Genomic DNA, 17,060 nt, shown 5'->3' on the forward strand with positions numbered 1-17,060 from the left:
ATTCACGGTTGGATTTACGTTGTACCAAGACCTCCGATTTTGTGCATCAATATTTGGCACCGTCTGTAGGAAACGATACAAAAAGTTGTGTCGATTCTCTTTCATTTTTTAACCTCCGCTGTGAATTTGCAGAAAACCGACACCCACATTCAGAGACACACCCATTCAATCTACAAAGAAAACGAGAAACTCAAGTGCATCTCTCTTGAATCCGCTGACCAATAGCCTCCAAATCCACAAGCAAATCACAGAGACAGACAACACAACCAATTGAGCATTGACCTCCAACTGATCTCAGCCATCCATCAGATATATACTGTCAAGGCGTTGGCTTCGGGGCCTACAGTAGGAGAAGGTGATGGAGCCAGAGAGAAACAAAGGTTCACGGAGAGAAGGTCTATACTCGAAAGACTTTCAAAAGCCTAAAAAAGAACAACATCGTTTGAGACCACTTCGAAACCGCCTCGAAATTGGCAGGTTCTGACGACTCCGAATTTTAAGTCTCCAACAACTAGAGCTTCTGGAATCAATCGTCGAGATCTTACCGATTGAGAAAGCCATTCTCCAGATTAACTATCTCTGCTGCCTTTTCAAATCTGAGATCTTTGTCAAGGTGTCGAACACGTACAATACCGAGCTCGAGAGGTCAATCTTGGCGGTCTTGGAGCACATGACTGTCGACGACCTCCTGGTCTTGTCATTCACCTATGATGGCGATAGACTCTTCGATCTAGAGAGCGTGAGGAGGATTATCTCTGGGTTCGTGGAGAAGGAGAAGAGCATCGCGGTTTTCAACGCCGGTGATTTTAGAGAGGTTTTGCTTGGCAGCGATGATCAGAATTGCAAAGACTGTCGACGCGTATCTTAGTGAGATCGCCACGTGTGTTGGGCTCAGTATCTTGAAGTTCAATGGCATCGCCAACCTTATCCCCAAAGGCGCTCGCAAAGTCGACGACGATCTCTATTGTGCTATTAATATACTCGCCCAGTTTGCAGATCTTTAATTTACAACTCAAAATTACCAAAGCTTGCGACGATGGAGTTATTAGGATCCAAAACTGTCCAAGAAGTGCTCATCCAAGGGGAACAGGTGCCAGAGAAATATATCCATAAAGTTGAAGATGGTGGAGTCCAAGTTCCAGATGCTTCTGCTGCCCAGTTGATGGATGTTCCAGTTATTGATCTTGCTCTCCTCGCAGCTTCTTCAATCTGTGTCGATGAACTTGAGAAGCTCAGATCATCTCTTGCCACATGGGGTTGCTTCCAGGTAATAAACCACGGTATGTCGCTGGAATTTCTAGACGAGGTCTAAGAAATTGCAAATTAATTTTTTGCACTTCCAATGGAAGATAAGAAGAAGTACTTGAGTGGAGTGATAGACTATACCTTTCGGTGTATCCACAAGACAACCGTAAGCTCAACTTATGGCTTGAAAACCCCAAATCTTTTAGGCTCTGCCATTGCAGGGCAACAGCTGGCATGCCGAAAGCACGAACCAGAACGGATGGTATGGCGTCGGTGCCAACGATGCCTTGCAGTTTTCATATGGTACTGCTGTGTGCATTGAGCATGCCCTCGACTGGGGCCCCGGTAGTGGAGAGATGACGGTACTGGAGAGATGCCGTTCCTGACCAAAAGTACTGTGAACGGCAGGAGCAATACAGGCTATTAAAGAAAGCTTATGGGCCTAATGTGGGAGAATATTATGAGCATTGGGTGGGGGACTCGTGGACCATGCAGTAGAGAAAGCAAAAACAAAGAAAGTAAAAGCAAAATATAGCCTTACAATAGTGTTCTCTCAACCCATTGTCTGCGAGAGCACATGGGAAAGCAAAAGCAAAGCAGAAAAAACGCAGTGAAAAGAAGGAAAGTGTCTGAAGAAATTTGTAGAGATAGCATGTGCCAATTGCACACCAGTCAAACAATCCAACCATCATGTCACTAAGAAAGCAAAAGACAAATCAAAAAGCAAGGAATAAACACCACACCAGAATGATGGGAAGGGCAAAGGCCCATAAGCCCAAAATAGCACCAGCCAGGTCATCAAAAGTACAGCCGGTACACCACAATTATTCGGCAACCTGCCGCTATCATCACCAACCAGGTGATGAAAAGTACGCCCAGTACTCCAAAATTATTCGGCAACCAGCCGATATTACCACCAACCAGGTGATGAAATGTACAACCCGTACTCTAATATCATTTGGCAACTAGACATTCATACCACCAACCAAGTGAGGAAATGTACAACCCATACTCTCCTTCATGCCACCAACCAAGTGATCAAAAGTACGCCCAGTACTCCAAATTATACATGAGCATTACTCAATTTATTCATACATAAACATTCATGAGCATCACTCATGACAATCATACATAAATATTCATGACCATCATTCATATCAACATTCATGACCATCATTCATATCAACATTCATGAGCATCACTCATGTTAACAATCATGAGCATCACTCATGACAACATTTATGAGTATCACTCATGTTAATCAACATAAACATTCATGGGCATCACTCATGTCAATCAGCTTCAAAAGCTTCATTTACAGAGCTCTAGCTTCAAAAGTTTCATTTATAGAGCTCTAGCTTCAAAAGTTTCATTTACAAAAGCTCTAGGTTCGAAAGCTTCATTTACAGAGCTCTAGCTTCAAAGCTTCACTTGCAAAGCTTCACCTACAAAGCTTCAGTGCAGGGTATACAAATACCGCCTTCGAACAACCACCACTTCGGCCCATACATGGATTCAATTTGAAGTCTCCAGCAAACAGACTCTATTGACCGAAGACTTGGGGGACTAAATTGTGTACCATATATTGGGCCTCAACTGGGCCTCATGAAAAATACTTGGGGGACTTTAGCCCGTATTTATGTATTGAGGAGCGAGCCATTATTCTATAAAAGGGACTCCCCCACCATCATTAGAGAGCATCGCCGCCTACTAAGCAACCGCCTCGCCGCGAGCATCAACTCTAGCCCATATTTATGTATTAAGGAGCAAGCCCTTATTCTATAAAAGGGACTCTCTCACCATCATTAGAGAGCATCACCGTCAGCTGAGCAACCGCCTCGCCATGAGCATCACTCCTAACTTATTATTCATGTACTAAGAAGCGAGCCCTTATTTTATATAAGGGACTCCCTCACCATCATTAAGAGAGCATCAACTCTAGCCCATCATTCATGTATTGAGTAGTGAGCCCTTATTCAATAAAAGGGACTCTTTCACCTTCAACGCCACAAGCCGAGCCAACCAAGGCAATATAAGCCACGAGCTGAGCAACCTCGCAGCATGTGCTACTTCCAGTTGAGCATCATTGCAGATTGAGCACCGCCTCGTATCGAACATCAGTTCAAGACAACATCTAGTTACTTCGGCCCACATATAGACTGAATTTCAAGTCTCTAGCCAAAAGACTCTCTTGACTGAAGACTTGGGGGACTATTGTTTGTACCACACTTAGGGCCTCCATATTTAGATCTCGTATAAATACTCGGGGGACTTAAATGTAATTATGTAATAAAGGAAGGGGCAAATATGTAATAAGTGAGGAACCCTTATTCTATAAAAGGACTCATCACCCTCATAATTAGGAGAGGCCATTTCTGGAGCCTTCTCACCCCTTTCACACCTCTTCTTATTGTACAGGTTCTCTCCTTCACCTCTCAAATAAATACATAATCAGTGTGGACGTAGCCCAAACCTTAGGGTGAACCACGATACATCTTGTGTTATTTACATTTCTTGTAGATTCACGGTCGGATTTACATTGTTCCAAGACCTCCAGTTTTGTGCATCAACATATTTCTTGGCGTCGTAAACATTTATCAGTGGCTTTTCGACACCTTTCAACAGGTATCCTCCTTTCCAGAATGCGAAAATAAGAGAACTGCAGATGCAGAAAACTGTACCAGCCACCTTCGCTTGGCCTTGAGTGTTTCTAATCTTCAATTTCTCCATCCTGAGAAGAACTGTAAACGACGAAGACGGTCTGATTGAGTCCCTCTTGGAGGGATAATTTTATGAGGATGTCTAATCCGGCATAGATCAGCTGAACCAGTACCATTACCAAGTAATGAGTGCAGACTTCCATAGGTATCAACGTTTCTTGTGCTAATTTGAAATGTGGATTCGTTTCTTCTGATGATTTTCTCTCTCCATTGGTGGATCTGGGTCAAGGCGTTTGCGAGCTCGGTTGGAAGCACTCCGAAGTCATCCTCTCATTCTTTATAAGTCTGATGGACACGTGCTCGGTTTTATCCGGACAGTTGAGGAGGATAAACTGGTCTCTCTGAAATCACTGGTTGCAGATCGAGTAGGATCTCGGGTTGTGCAAATTCACGGTGGATCTTGTGGTGAGGTCTCATGGTGGTGAGATGAAAAAATGAAAGAAAATCGACATAGCTTTTCGTGTCGATTCCCACAGACAGCGCCAAATGTTGATGCACAAAATCGGAAGTCTTGGAACAACGTAAATCCGACCGTGAATCTGCAAGAAATGTAAATAACACAAGATGTATCGTGGTTCACCCTAAGGTTTGGGCTACGTCTACATTGATTATGTATTTATCTAAGAGGTGAGGGAGAGAACCTCTGCAATGAGAGGAGATATGAGAGGGGTGAGAAGGCTCCAGAAATGGCCATTCCAAATTGTAAGAGTGAGGAGTCCTTTTATAGAATAAGGGCTCCTCACTTATTACATATTTGCCCCTTCATTTATTACATAATTACATTTAATTCCCCGAGTATTTATACGAGATCTAAATACGGAGGCCCTAGGTATGGTACAAACAAAGTATATTGGCAAGACCAAGCCTGTTCACGAAAACTGGATCAAGGGTCTGCTCTTATTCTGATTAGCCACAATGCATGGCTAATCTTCCAGTTTAACAAGACCCTAAAATCAGTTGGAAACCTCAAACTGATCAGATCTCTCTCTTCTCGAGCTCGCCACTTCAGCTCCACCTCCACCGCTGTCGCCGAGCTGCGCCAATCCGATGCTCCATTTTCGTCATTCACCTTCTCCTCCGAAGGAAAAGAAAACAACAACAACAGCAGGGCCCACGATGACATCATATACGTCAAGTCATCGTTGAGTTCGAGCTCCAAGAGCTAAATGGCGTCATCGGTGACGATGCCAATGTCGTTCATGACGGGGCCCATTGTGAGAAAGATACATTACTAAAACAAATAGATGGCTGTGAATTGGTAGCAATTGACGCCATTGCATCATCAACACATGTTAATAATTGCTATCGAAATTTTTTGCGGGAAGTTACAAATTGAAGAAGCAATCGAGTTGATCAGACTCGAAGAAGATATACAGGTGGATAGATGGGGTTTGGTTGAAGGCAGTCATGACGTTGGTGCAGAAAATGAGTGGAGAGATAAAGAAAAGGAAATGGGTGGTGTTTGTCCAAACAGTTGTCATTCTAGAGAAAAGCAAGGAAAGCAATGACAATTAAAAGCTTAAAGTCAGATGGTCTCCAAAGGCCATAGAACATGGGTGGGCAGATATAATCACGGAAGACCAGAGATAATTGTGGGGGACTCGTGGACCATGCAGAAAGGAAAAGCATAAAGGAAAAGAAAAAGTAAAAGCAAAAGCTTCTACAGTCATCTGCCATTCCACTACCCAACCTTGAATTGTGCAGATACTATCCCATTATCCAACCATCTGCCATACCCACCCTCTACAGCAGTATTTATAAATGATGTAATTTATTTTTCTTATCTTTCGGCGACATCTATGTAAACCCCATCAAAGGGTAATAATAGTAAAAAAAAACAAAAACAAAACAAAACAAAACAACAACAAAGCCCAAAATAAATGGGCTAGCATGTTGTGGAGGGCGAAGACCCATAAGCCCAAAATAGCACCAACCAGGTGATCAAAAGTATGCCTAGTACTCCAAAATTATTCGGCAACCATCTGCTATTATCACCAACCAGGTGATCAAAAGTACGCCCAATACTCCAAAATTATTTGGCAACCTGCCGTTATTACCACCAACCAGGTGATCAAAAGTACGCCCAGTACTTCAAATTTTTCATGAGCATTACTAATGTCAATCATACATAAACATTCATGAGCATCACTCATGACAACATTCATGAGCATCACTCATGTCAACATCCATGAGCATCACTCATGTCAATCAACATAAGCATTCATGAGCATCACTCATGTCAATAAGCTTCAAAAGCTTCATTCACAGTGCTCTATCTTCGAAAAGCTTCATTTACAGAGCTTTCGCTTCAAAAGCTTCATTTATAGAGCTCTAGCTTCAAAAGCTTCAATTACAGAGCTCTAGCTTCAAAAGCTTCTTTTACAGAGCTCTAGCTTCAAAAAGCTTCAATTACAAAGCTCTAGCTTCAAAAGCTTCATTTACAAAGCTCCAACTTCGAAAGCTTCATTTATAGAGCTCTAGCTTCAAAGCTTCACTTGCAAAGCTTCACCTGCAAAGCTTCAGTGCAGGGCATACAAATACCACCTCCAGACAACCGCCAATTCGGCCCACACATGGATTCAATTTGAAGTCTCCAACCAACAGACTTTATTGATCGAAGACTTGGGGAACTACATTATGTACCATATATTGGGCCTCAACTGGGCCTCATGAAAATTACAAAATACTTGGGGGACTTAACCCATCACTTATGTATTGAGGAGCGAGCCTTTATTTTATAAAAGGGACTCCCTCACTTTCATTAAAGAGCACTCATGAAAAATACTTGGGGAGCCAAATGTTGATGCACAAAACTGGAGGTCTTGGTACAATGTAAATATGACCGTGAATCTGCAAGAAATGTAAATGACACAAGATGTATCGTGGTTCACCCAAGGTTTGGGCTACGTCCACACTGATTATTGTATTTCTGAGAGTATTGAGGATGAGAGAGCTTCTGATGATGAGAGGGCCTAGGAATTGGCCTCATAAATGGTCTCTCATCCTCAATACTCTCATAAATACAATAATCAGTGTGGACGTAACCCAAACCTTGGGGTGAACCACGATACATCTTGTGTCATTTACATTTCTTACAGATTCACGGTCGGATTTACGTTGTACCAAGACCTCCGGATTTGTGCATCAACATTTAGTGCCGTCTGTGGGAAGCAACACAAAAAACTATGTCGGTTCTCTTTCATCAAACCTCACCACTGTAAATCTGCAAAAACCATAAAAATTTCAGATCTCCGTGCCTGCTTAAAGCTGTTGCTCAAAATTTCAAATGAGCCAACTTTCTTTTTAGTCTCTATCTCTATTTTCTTCCACCCAGCAAATTAGCCAAGCCATATCACGTTTCAATTCACTGAATCCCTTATTTCCTGGATCAGAAGTTGGCAAAACCCAAAAACCCAGGGCTGTCCGTTTCCCTGGTTGCGCTGCCTCCTTCCCCCTCCCTTTCTCAGTTTTCTCTCACTATTTTCCAGGAAAATCACTTTCTCACTTACTTTCTGGGAAAATCGACACCAAGAAGTAGCAGGGCATAGAAAACGTTGTTGACCTTTTCTCCCCTTCCCTCTTCCAGTCTTTCTCCTCCCCAGTCTCGAAACGATGTCGTCTTCAGACCTTAGAGGAAAACATCAGTCTCTCTTTTACTCCTGGATCTAAATCCTATGTTAGTTTCCTAATCAAACTCTCGAATACGGGATTAAGATTCCTGAAACGACTCAAATTCTAAGAACATATTTGACAAAGCCTCCTGCCGTCCTGTTCTGCTCTCAGGAAATCTAGCAAGGCTCTCCCGAAGATGTTCTACGAGACCAGATTGAGGGCGTCCGGATCTAAAAGGCTCCATTTATGGCGCTCCGACGGTCCCGGTCGCTCGTCAAAGTTCCGAGTCATCGTACGCAACATGCTCTCCACCGTTCCAGAGAAGCCTCTAGGGTTATATGACCCGTCTTTCAATAAGGGCTCGTGTGGTGTCAGCTTCGTCGCTGAATTGTCTGCCGAAGTCAACCGTAAAACGATTACGAATGCAATTGAAATGCTGGTGTGGATAACGCGTAGATGGGCGTGTAGGTGTGAAACGAATACTGGTGATGAAGATGGGATTCTCGTTGGTGTTCCTCACGGCTTCTACAAGGAGGTAACCAAAGATGCTAGGTTTGATATTCCACCGACATGGGAGTACGCTATTGGAATGTTCTTCTTGCCCACCTCTGAGAGCTGAAGAGAATAAAGCAAAAAAGTATTTGTAAATGGGGAGTAGGGTGTCTTGAGAATTCCCCTTGACATCTCCGTTATTTCCAAGGGCGTTTTCGGATTCTACCAGGGACTCAATGAAGTAGACCGTTTCTACTATGTTGGGGTTACTCCCGTCTAATCAGTTCTCCATCACCGTTAGGGTTTGCAAAGCCCCTCTCCACTGCCTCCTCGCATCCTCCATAATCACCGAACATACACTGTGGAACACGGAGTATCAAATATCGTTGATGAGGAATTTCGACATATCCACGGATAATTCTGTGTCGTTGGATCGGTAGGAGATAGATGGGGCAGCGAGTACCGCATCGATGGGCTGTCTGTGACGTGGGAAGAGTACAGTGTGAAGCTCAGATCTCTCTCTCTGCAAAAATCATCCCATCATATTGACAGACTAGAGTACACTAGCTTATGTTTAAATAGCAGAAAAAGAAAAAGGAAGAGGCATATATACCAAAGCTGCTTATGTTGGTGCGGATCTTGTCGGCAAGGTTGAAAGAAATATTCCCGAGAATGACCCAAGAAACCCAGCTGTGATAGCTGATAATGTCGGAGACAATTTTGGAGATATAACTGGGAAAAGAGAAAGCAAAAGAGAAAGCAAAAGCAAAAAGCAAAAGAGAAAGCAAAAGCAAGGAAAAAACACCACACCAGAATGATGTGATTTACTTTTCTTGTTTTTGTATGATGTAATTTATTTTTTCGTATCTTTCAAAGACATCTATATAAACCCCATCAGAGAGTAATTAAAAAAAAACATCAAAGCCCAAAATAAATGGCCTGGAATACTATGTGGTGAGCGAAGGCACGTATGCCCAAAAGAGCCAGGCCCTCTATTATCACCAACCAGGTGATCAAAAGTACGCCCAGTACTACAAAAAATTATTCGGCACCCCGCCGCTATTACCACCAACCAGGTGATCAAAAGTACGCCTAGTACTCCAAAATTATTCGGCAACCTACCGCTATTACCACCAACTAGGTGAAGAAATGTACAGCCCGTACTCTGATATCATTTGGCAACTAGCCATTCATGCCACCAACTAGGTTATGAAATGTACAACCCGTACTCTTCTTCATGCCACCAACCAGGAGATCAAAAGTACGCCCAGTACTTCATATTATACAGGAGCATTACTCATGTCAATCATACATAAACATTCATGAGCATCGCTCATATCAATCATACATAAGCATTCATGAGCATCACTCATGTCAACATTCACGACCATCATTCATATCAACATTCATGAGCATCACCCACATTAACAATCATGAGCATCACTCATGACAACATCCATGAGCATTGATGCGATGAAAGTTAAGCACTCAAATTAAACCATCTTGTTGTCAAATTGTAGTATAAATGCAAGTAGGGATCGTTCTAAACCGGGGATTAGGAGGGCTTGCTAAAACCTCTAAACTGACTTAAAAACATATAAACAAAGTTAAAAATACTAAACTAGACACTAGACTCAAAGAACTTAAAACAAACTCAAAGGATTCAAAACAAGCTAAAAATGCTCAAATCTGCTTAAAAACACAAACTGGGCAGATTTGGACTCTAACACACTTTTGGGACACCTAAAAACAAAAATCAAAATAGATTTTGACTAATAAAACACTTTAAAGTAAAGGGGGTTTTGGTTTTGACGAATTTGAAAACAAAACAAGTAAATTAAAGAACTAATGAAATCTGCACGAATTTGAGTAAATTGAATGGATGGAAGGCTAGCTATGAGGTTCTTCTCCACACATGACATACTTGCACATAAACCAATTTTCATTTGTTCTTTCGATCAATCATGACACTCAACACCCCAGGTTAATTAAGTCCGCTTAAATTAACCTTCAAGTTCTCCTTAAGTTATTGAATTGGATGGGAAAGCGCATACAACAATTCAAGCATTCTTCAAAAGTTCTTTACGTGAACAGCACAATAAAGATACAATCAAAGATCATTAAGCATTATGAAAACTATAAGTATTGACGAGGCATTCATTACTATGATGAGCATGAAACTCTTGCCAAGAATTTATTTAATGCGATCGTTTATAAGCGACCTCCACTACTTGTGAATAAGTCTGTAACTATTAGGTGAAACTCCCTTATACCCTAGCATCATATTCATGCATGCAAACTAAGTGTGCACTCTTAATAAACATACACGAATAAGTTATCAATCAAGCAGTTAAACAAATTGAATTCACAACTTATGAAATCACAACTGAAGGTAATCAAATCATATTGCAAGCATGAACATGGTTTCGAATTCCCCCTAGCTAAGGGGGGTTTAGTTCCTCATACTCATAAAGCAAAGATAAACAAATTTAGACATTGAAAACAAAAGAATGAAAACACCTAAAAACGCTCTAACAATCCAACTTGAATGGCAAGCACGTCCAAGGGTCTTCCTTCTTCTCTTTGTTGCGGCACAAAGTGTGGTTTGATGGATGAGTGGTAAATTATGGTGGTGGATGGATATAGGTGAGTTATGGTGAAGGGTGGATGGGTGGATTGTCTTCTCCCCTTTGTTATGGTGAAGGGTGGATGTATTTATAGGCTAGGGAGAGGACCACCATCTAATTAAGGTGGTAGTGTTGAGTGTTGTGGTAATGAGTGGATGTAATGGGTGTGGTGGATGAATGTTTGGTAATGAGTGGATGTAATGGTTGTAGTGGGTGGATGTTTGGTAATGAGTGGATGTAATGGGTGTAGTGGATGAGTGTTTGGTAATGAGTTGATGTAATGGGTGTAGTGGATGAGTCTTTGGTAATGAGTGGATGTAATGGGTGTAGTGGATGGATGTTTGGAGTTGTAAGTCAACACACTTGCACACACACATGCTGATTTTTAGCCTTCAAATCTTCAAAAACGTCCATCCTCATGTCGCCATACTTGCATTATCCAATCTTGGCCCAAAAATGCTCCAAAATGCTCCAAATAGCACTTTGTTGCTAACTTTGTTATTTGAACCTACAAACACATGAAAATAGCTTAGCGTACTAAAATAACTAGAATTAAACTAAGTAAATGCCACGAAACAAGCTAACTAAGTTGCATAAATATGCTCCTATCAAGCATCACTCATGTCAATCAACATAAACATTCATGGGTATCACTCATGTCAATCAGCTTCAAAAGCTTCATTTACAGAGCTCTAGCTTCAAAAGTTTCATTTACAGAGCTCTAGCTTCAAAAGCTTCATTTACAAAAGCTCTAGTTTCGAAAGCTTTATTTACAGAGCTCTAGCTTCAAAGCTTCACTTGCAAAGCTTCACCTACAAAGCTTCAGTGTAGGGTATATAAATACCGCCTTCGAACAACCACCACTTCGGCCCATACATGGATTCAATTTGAAGTCTCCAGCCAACAAACTCTATTGACCGAAGACTTGGGGGACTACATTATGTGCCATATATTGGGCCTCAACTGGGCCTCATGGAAAATACTTAGGGGACTCTAGCCCATCATTCATGTATTGAGGAGCGAGCCCTTATTCTATAAAAGGACTCCCTCACCACCATTATAGAGCATTAACTCCAGCCCGTATTTATGTATTAAGGAGCGACCCTTATTTTATAAAAGGGATTCCCTCACCATCATTAGAGAGCATCAATTCTGGCCCATCATTCATGTATTGAGAAGCGAGCCCTTATTCTATAAAAGGGACTCATTCACCGTCAAACGCCACAAGCCGAGCCAACCAAGGCAACATAAGCCACGAGCCTCGCAACCTCGTAGCATGTGCTACTTCTAGTTGAGCATCATTTTAGATTGAGCACCACCTCGTATCGAGCATCAGTTCAAGACAACATCTAGTTACTTTGGCCCACACATGGACTGAATTTCAAGTCTTCAGCCAAAAGACTCTCTTGACTGAAGACTTGGGGGACTATTGTTTATACCATATTTAGGGCCTGGTATTTAGACCTCGTATAAATACTCGAAGGACTTAAATGTAATTATGTAATAAAGGAAGGGGTAAATATGTAACAAGTGAGGAGTCCTTATTCTATAAAAGGACCCCTTACCCTCACAATTAGGGGGAGCCATTTGAGAAGCCAATTCCTAAGGCTCCTCACCCCTTCAAGCTCTCACTCTCATTCAGAGCTCTCTCCTTCAGAAATATAATCAATGTAGACGTAGCCCAAACCTTGGAGTCAACCACGATACATCTTATGTTATTTACATTACATGCAGATTCACGGTCGAATTTACGTTGTTCCAAGACTTCCGGTTTTGTGCATATAGCCTAGGAATTGGCCTCAGAAATGACCTCTCTTAATTGTGAGGGTAAAGGGGTCCTTTTATAGAATAAGGACTCATCACTTATTACATATTTGCCCCCTCCTTTATCACATAATTACATTTAAGTTCCATAAGTATTTGTACAAGATCTAAATACGATGCCCTAAATATGGTATAAACAGTAGTCCTCCAAGTCTTCAGTCAAGAGAGTCTTTTGGCTGGAGACTTGGAAATTCAATCCATGTGTGGGCCGAAGTAACTAGATGTTGTCTTGAACTGATGTTCGATATGAGGTGGTGCTCAATCTGAAATGATGCTCAACTAGAAGTAGCACATGCTACGAGGTTGCTCAGCTCGTGGCTTATGTTACCTTGGTTGGCTAGGCTTGTGGCATTGAAAGTGAGGGAGTCCCTTTTATAGAATAAGGGCTCGCTCCTCAATACATGAATGATGGGCTAAAGTTGATGCTCTCTTAATGATGGTGAGGGAGTCCTTTTTATAAAATAAGGGCTCGCTCCTCAGTACATGAATAATGGGTTAGGAGTGATCCTCGTGGCGAAGCGGTTGCTCAACTGGCACCGATGCTCTCTAATGATGGTGAAGGAATCCCTTTTATAGAATAAGGGCTCGCTCCTCAATACATAAATATGGGCTAGAGTTGATGCTCGCGGCGAGGCGTTTGTTCAGTAGGCGGCGATGCTCTCTAATGATGGTGAGGGAGTCCCCTTTATAAAATAAGGGTTCGCTCATCAATACATAAATACGGGCTAGAGTCCCCCAAGTATTTTTCATGAGGCCCAGTTGAGGCCCAATATATCGTACACAATGTAGTCCCCCAAGTCTTTGGTCAATAGAGTCTGTTCGCTGGAAACTTCAAATTGAATCCATGTATAGGCCGAAGTGGTGGTTGTTCGAATGCGGTATTTGTATACCCTGCAATGAAGCTTTGTAGGTGAAGCTTTGCAAGTGAAGCTTTGAAGCTAAAGCTCTGTAAATGAAGCTTTCGAAGCTAGAGCTTTTGTAAATTAAGCTTTTGAAGCTAGAGCTCTGTAAATGAAACTTTTAAAGTTAAAGCTCTGTAAATGAAGCTTTTAAAGCTGATTGACATGAGTGATGCCCATGAATGTTTATGTTGATTGACATGAGTGATGCTCATGGATGTTGTCATGAGTGATGCTCATGATTGTTAACATGAGTGATGCTTATGAATGTTGATATGAATGATGGTCATGAATGTTTATGTATGATTGTCATAAGTGATGCTCATGAATGTTTATGTATGAATGACATGAGTAATGCTTATGTATAATTTGGAGTATTAGCCGTACTTTTGATCACCTGGTTGGTGGCATGAAGGAGAGTACGGGTTGTACATTTCACCACCTAGTTGGTGGTAATAACGGTTGGTTGCCGAATAATTTTGGAGTATTGGGCGTACTTTTCATCACCTGGTTGGTGATGATAGCGGCAGGTTGCCGAATAATTTTGGAGTAATGGGCATACTTTTCATCACCTGGTTGGTGATGATAGCAGCAGGTTGCAGAATAATTATGGAGTACTGGGCGTACTTTTGATGACCTGGTTGGTGCTATTTTGGGCTTATAGGCCTTTGCCCTCCACACAACATTCCAGCCCATTTATTTTGGGCTTTGCCGTTTTTTTTTTTTTTTTTTTTTTACCCTCTGATGGGGTTTATACAGATGTTTTCGAAAGATAAAATTAAATTACATCATACAAAAATAAGAAAAGCAAATCACATCATTCTGATGGGGTGTTTATTCCTTGCTTTTGATTTCTTTTTTGCTTTCTTAGTGACATGATGGCTGGATTGTTTGACTGGTGTGCAATTGGCACATGTTATCTCCACAAATTTCTTCAGACATTTTCCTTCTCTTCCTTTTTCTTTTCACTACGTTTTTTCTGCTTTGCTTTTGCTTTCCCATGTGCTCTTGCAGACAATGGGTTGAGAGAACACTGTTGTAAGGCTATCTTTTGCTTTTACTTTCTTTGCTTTTGCTTTCTCTGCTGCATGGTCCACGAGTCCCCCACCCAATTCTCATAATATTCTCCCACACTAAGCCCATGAGCTTTCTTTAATAGCCTTTATTGCCCCTGCCACTCACAATACTTTTGGTCAGGAACGGCATCTCTCCAGTACCGTCATCTCTCCACCATCAAGGCCCTAGTCGAGGGCGTGCTCATTGCACACAGCAGTACCATATGAAAACTGTGATGCATCATTGGCACTGATGCCATACCATCCGTTCTGGTTCGTGCTTTCGTCATGCCAACTATCGCCCTGCAACGGCAGAGCCTAAAAGATTTGGGGTTTTCAGGCCACAAGTTGAGCTTACGGTTGTCTTGTGGATACATCGAAAGGTATAGTCTATCACTCAACTTCAGTGTTTGTTGCTCTGAAAAAAAAACCATGTCGTTTCCATATCCTTGAATGTCGTTGACTTGTCTCAAGTACTTCTTCTTATCTTCCACTGGAAGTGCAAAAAATTGCTTTGCAATTTCTCGGACCTCGTTTAGGAATTCCGACGACATACCGTGGTTTATTACCTGGAAGCAACCCCATGTGGCAAGAGCTGATCTGAGCTTCTCAAGTTCATCGGCAGAGATTGAAAAAGTTGTGAGGAGAGCAAGATCAATAACTGGAACATCTATTAACTGGGCAGCAGAAGCATCTGGGACTTGGACTCCACTATTTTCAACTTTATGGATATATTTCTTTGGCACCTGTTCCCCTTGGATGAGCACTGCCTGGACAGTTTTGGATCCTAATAACTCCATCGTTGCAAGTTTTGGTAATTTTGAGCTGCAAATTAAAGATCTGCAAACTGGGCGAGTATATCAATAACACAATAGAGATCGTCGTTGACTTTGTGCGTGCCTTTGGGGATGAGGCTGGCGATGCCATTGAACTTCAAGATACTGAGCCCAACACACGTGGCGATCTTACCAAGATACGCATCGATAGTCTTTACAACTCTGATCATCATCGCCAAGCAAAACCTCCCTAAAATCACCGGCGTTGAAGACCGCAACGCTCTTTTCGTAGGTGAATGACAGGACCAGGAGGTCATCGACGGTCATGAGCTCAAGGACCGCCAAGATTGACCCCTCGAGCTAGGTATTGTACGTGTTCGACACCTTGACGAAGATCGCAAATCTGAAAAGGCAGTAGAGAGAGTTAATCGGGAGAGCGGCTTTCTCAGTCGGTAAGATCTCAACGATCGATTCCAGAAGCTCTAGTTGTTGGAGACTTGAAATTCGGAGTCGTCAGAACCTTCCAATTTCACAACGGTTTCGAAGTAGTCTCGGACGATGTTGTTCTTTTTTAGGCTTTTGAAAGTTTTTCGAGTATAAACCTTGCTCTCCGTGAACCTTTGTTTCTCTCTGGCTCCATCACCTTCTCCTACTGTAGGCCCTGAAGCCAACGCCTTGACAGTATAGATCTAATGGATGGCTGAGATCAGTTGGAGGTCAATGCTCAATTGGTTGTGTTATCTGTCTCTGTGATTTGCTTATGGATTTTGAGGCTATTGGTCAACGGATTCAAGAGAGATGCACCTAAGTTTCTCGTTTTCTTTATAGATTGAATAGGTGTGTCTCTGAATGTGGGTGTCGGGTTTCTGCAAATTCACGGCGGAGGTAAAAGATTGAAAGAGAACCGACACAACTTTTTGTATCGTTTCCCACAGACGGCGCCAAATGTTGATGCACAAAACCAGAGGTCTTGGAACAACGTAAATCCGACCGTGAATCTGCAAGTAATGTAAATGACACAAGATGTATCATGGTTCACCCCAAGGTTTGGGCTACGTCTACACTAATTGTTGTATTCTGAGAACATTGAGGATGAGAGAGCTTCTGAGGATGAGAGGGCCTAAGAATTGGCCTCAGAAATGGCCTCTCCTAATTGTGAGGTTGAGGTGTTTGTACCATACTTAGGGCCTCCGTATTTAGATCTCGTATAAATACTCGAGGGACTTAAATGTAATTATGTAATAAAGGAATGGGCAAATATGTAATAAGTGATGAGCCCTTATTCTATAAAAGGACTCATCACTCTCATAATTAGGAGAGGCCAATTCCTAGACCCTCTCACCCTCTCTCAACGCTTTCACTCTCAGAGCTCTCTCTCCCTCAAATAAATACAATCACTGTGGACGTAGCCCAAACTTTTGGGTGAACTACGATACATCTTGTGTTATTTACATTTCTTGCAGATTCACGGTCAGATTTACGTTATTCCAAGACCTCCGGTTTTATGCATCAACATTTGGCGTCATCTGTGGGAATCGACATGAAAAGCTATGTCAGTTCTCTTTCATTTTTTCATCTCACCATCGTGAGACCTGACCACAAGATCCATCGTGAATCTGCACAACCTGAGATCCTACTCGATCTGCAACTAGGGATTTCAGAGAGACCATAATCTACAGATGCACAGGAGACGCCACCAAGCCACCAACTAGTTTATCCTCCTCAACGGTCCGGATAAAACCGAGAATGCGTCCATCGGACTTATGAAGGATGAGAGGATGACATTAAGAACTTCCAGCTGAGCTCGTAA

The 17,060-nt window shown here is 42.1% G+C and overlaps 1 protein-coding gene across 1 annotated transcript; it reads right to left on the bottom strand.

Annotated features, from left to right (window-relative positions):
- Positions 1 to 8,349: 8,349 nt before the first annotated feature.
- LOC103409846 (2-oxoglutarate-dependent dioxygenase 11-like) lies at positions 8,350 to 15,274 on the bottom strand. The gene is made up of 4 exons (XM_070811764.1): positions 14,737 to 15,274; positions 8,747 to 8,801; positions 8,533 to 8,592; positions 8,350 to 8,428 (listed from the first exon to the last, which is right to left on the bottom strand). Exons 1-4 carry the CDS (start codon positions 15,272 to 15,274, stop codon positions 8,350 to 8,352), a joined length of 732 nt encoding a protein of 243 aa, XP_070667865.1.
- Between the last annotated feature and the right edge of the window lie 1,786 nt (positions 15,275 to 17,060).

Source organism: Malus domestica, chromosome 14 (assembly GCF_042453785.1).
Source record: "Malus domestica chromosome 14, GDT2T_hap1".
In the NCBI taxonomy this organism is placed as follows: Eukaryota; Viridiplantae; Streptophyta; class Magnoliopsida; order Rosales; family Rosaceae; genus Malus; species Malus domestica.

What these genes read in the sequence shown, in the direction of transcription:
- LOC103409846 (XM_070811764.1), bottom strand. Translation starts at nt 15,274, where the DNA reads ATGGAGTTATTAGGATCCAAAACTGTCCAGGCAGTGCTCATCCAAGGG. An exon ending in ATCACAGCTGGGTTTCTTGG is followed by an intron (nt 8,593 to 8,746) that starts GTCATTCTCGGG and finishes TGATTTTTGCAG; the next exon opens with AGAGAGAGATCTGAGCTTCA. An exon ending in ACAGACAGCCCATCGATGCG is followed by an intron (nt 8,429 to 8,532) that starts GTACTCGCTGCC and finishes CGTGTTCCACAG; the next exon opens with TGTATGTTCGGTGATTATGG.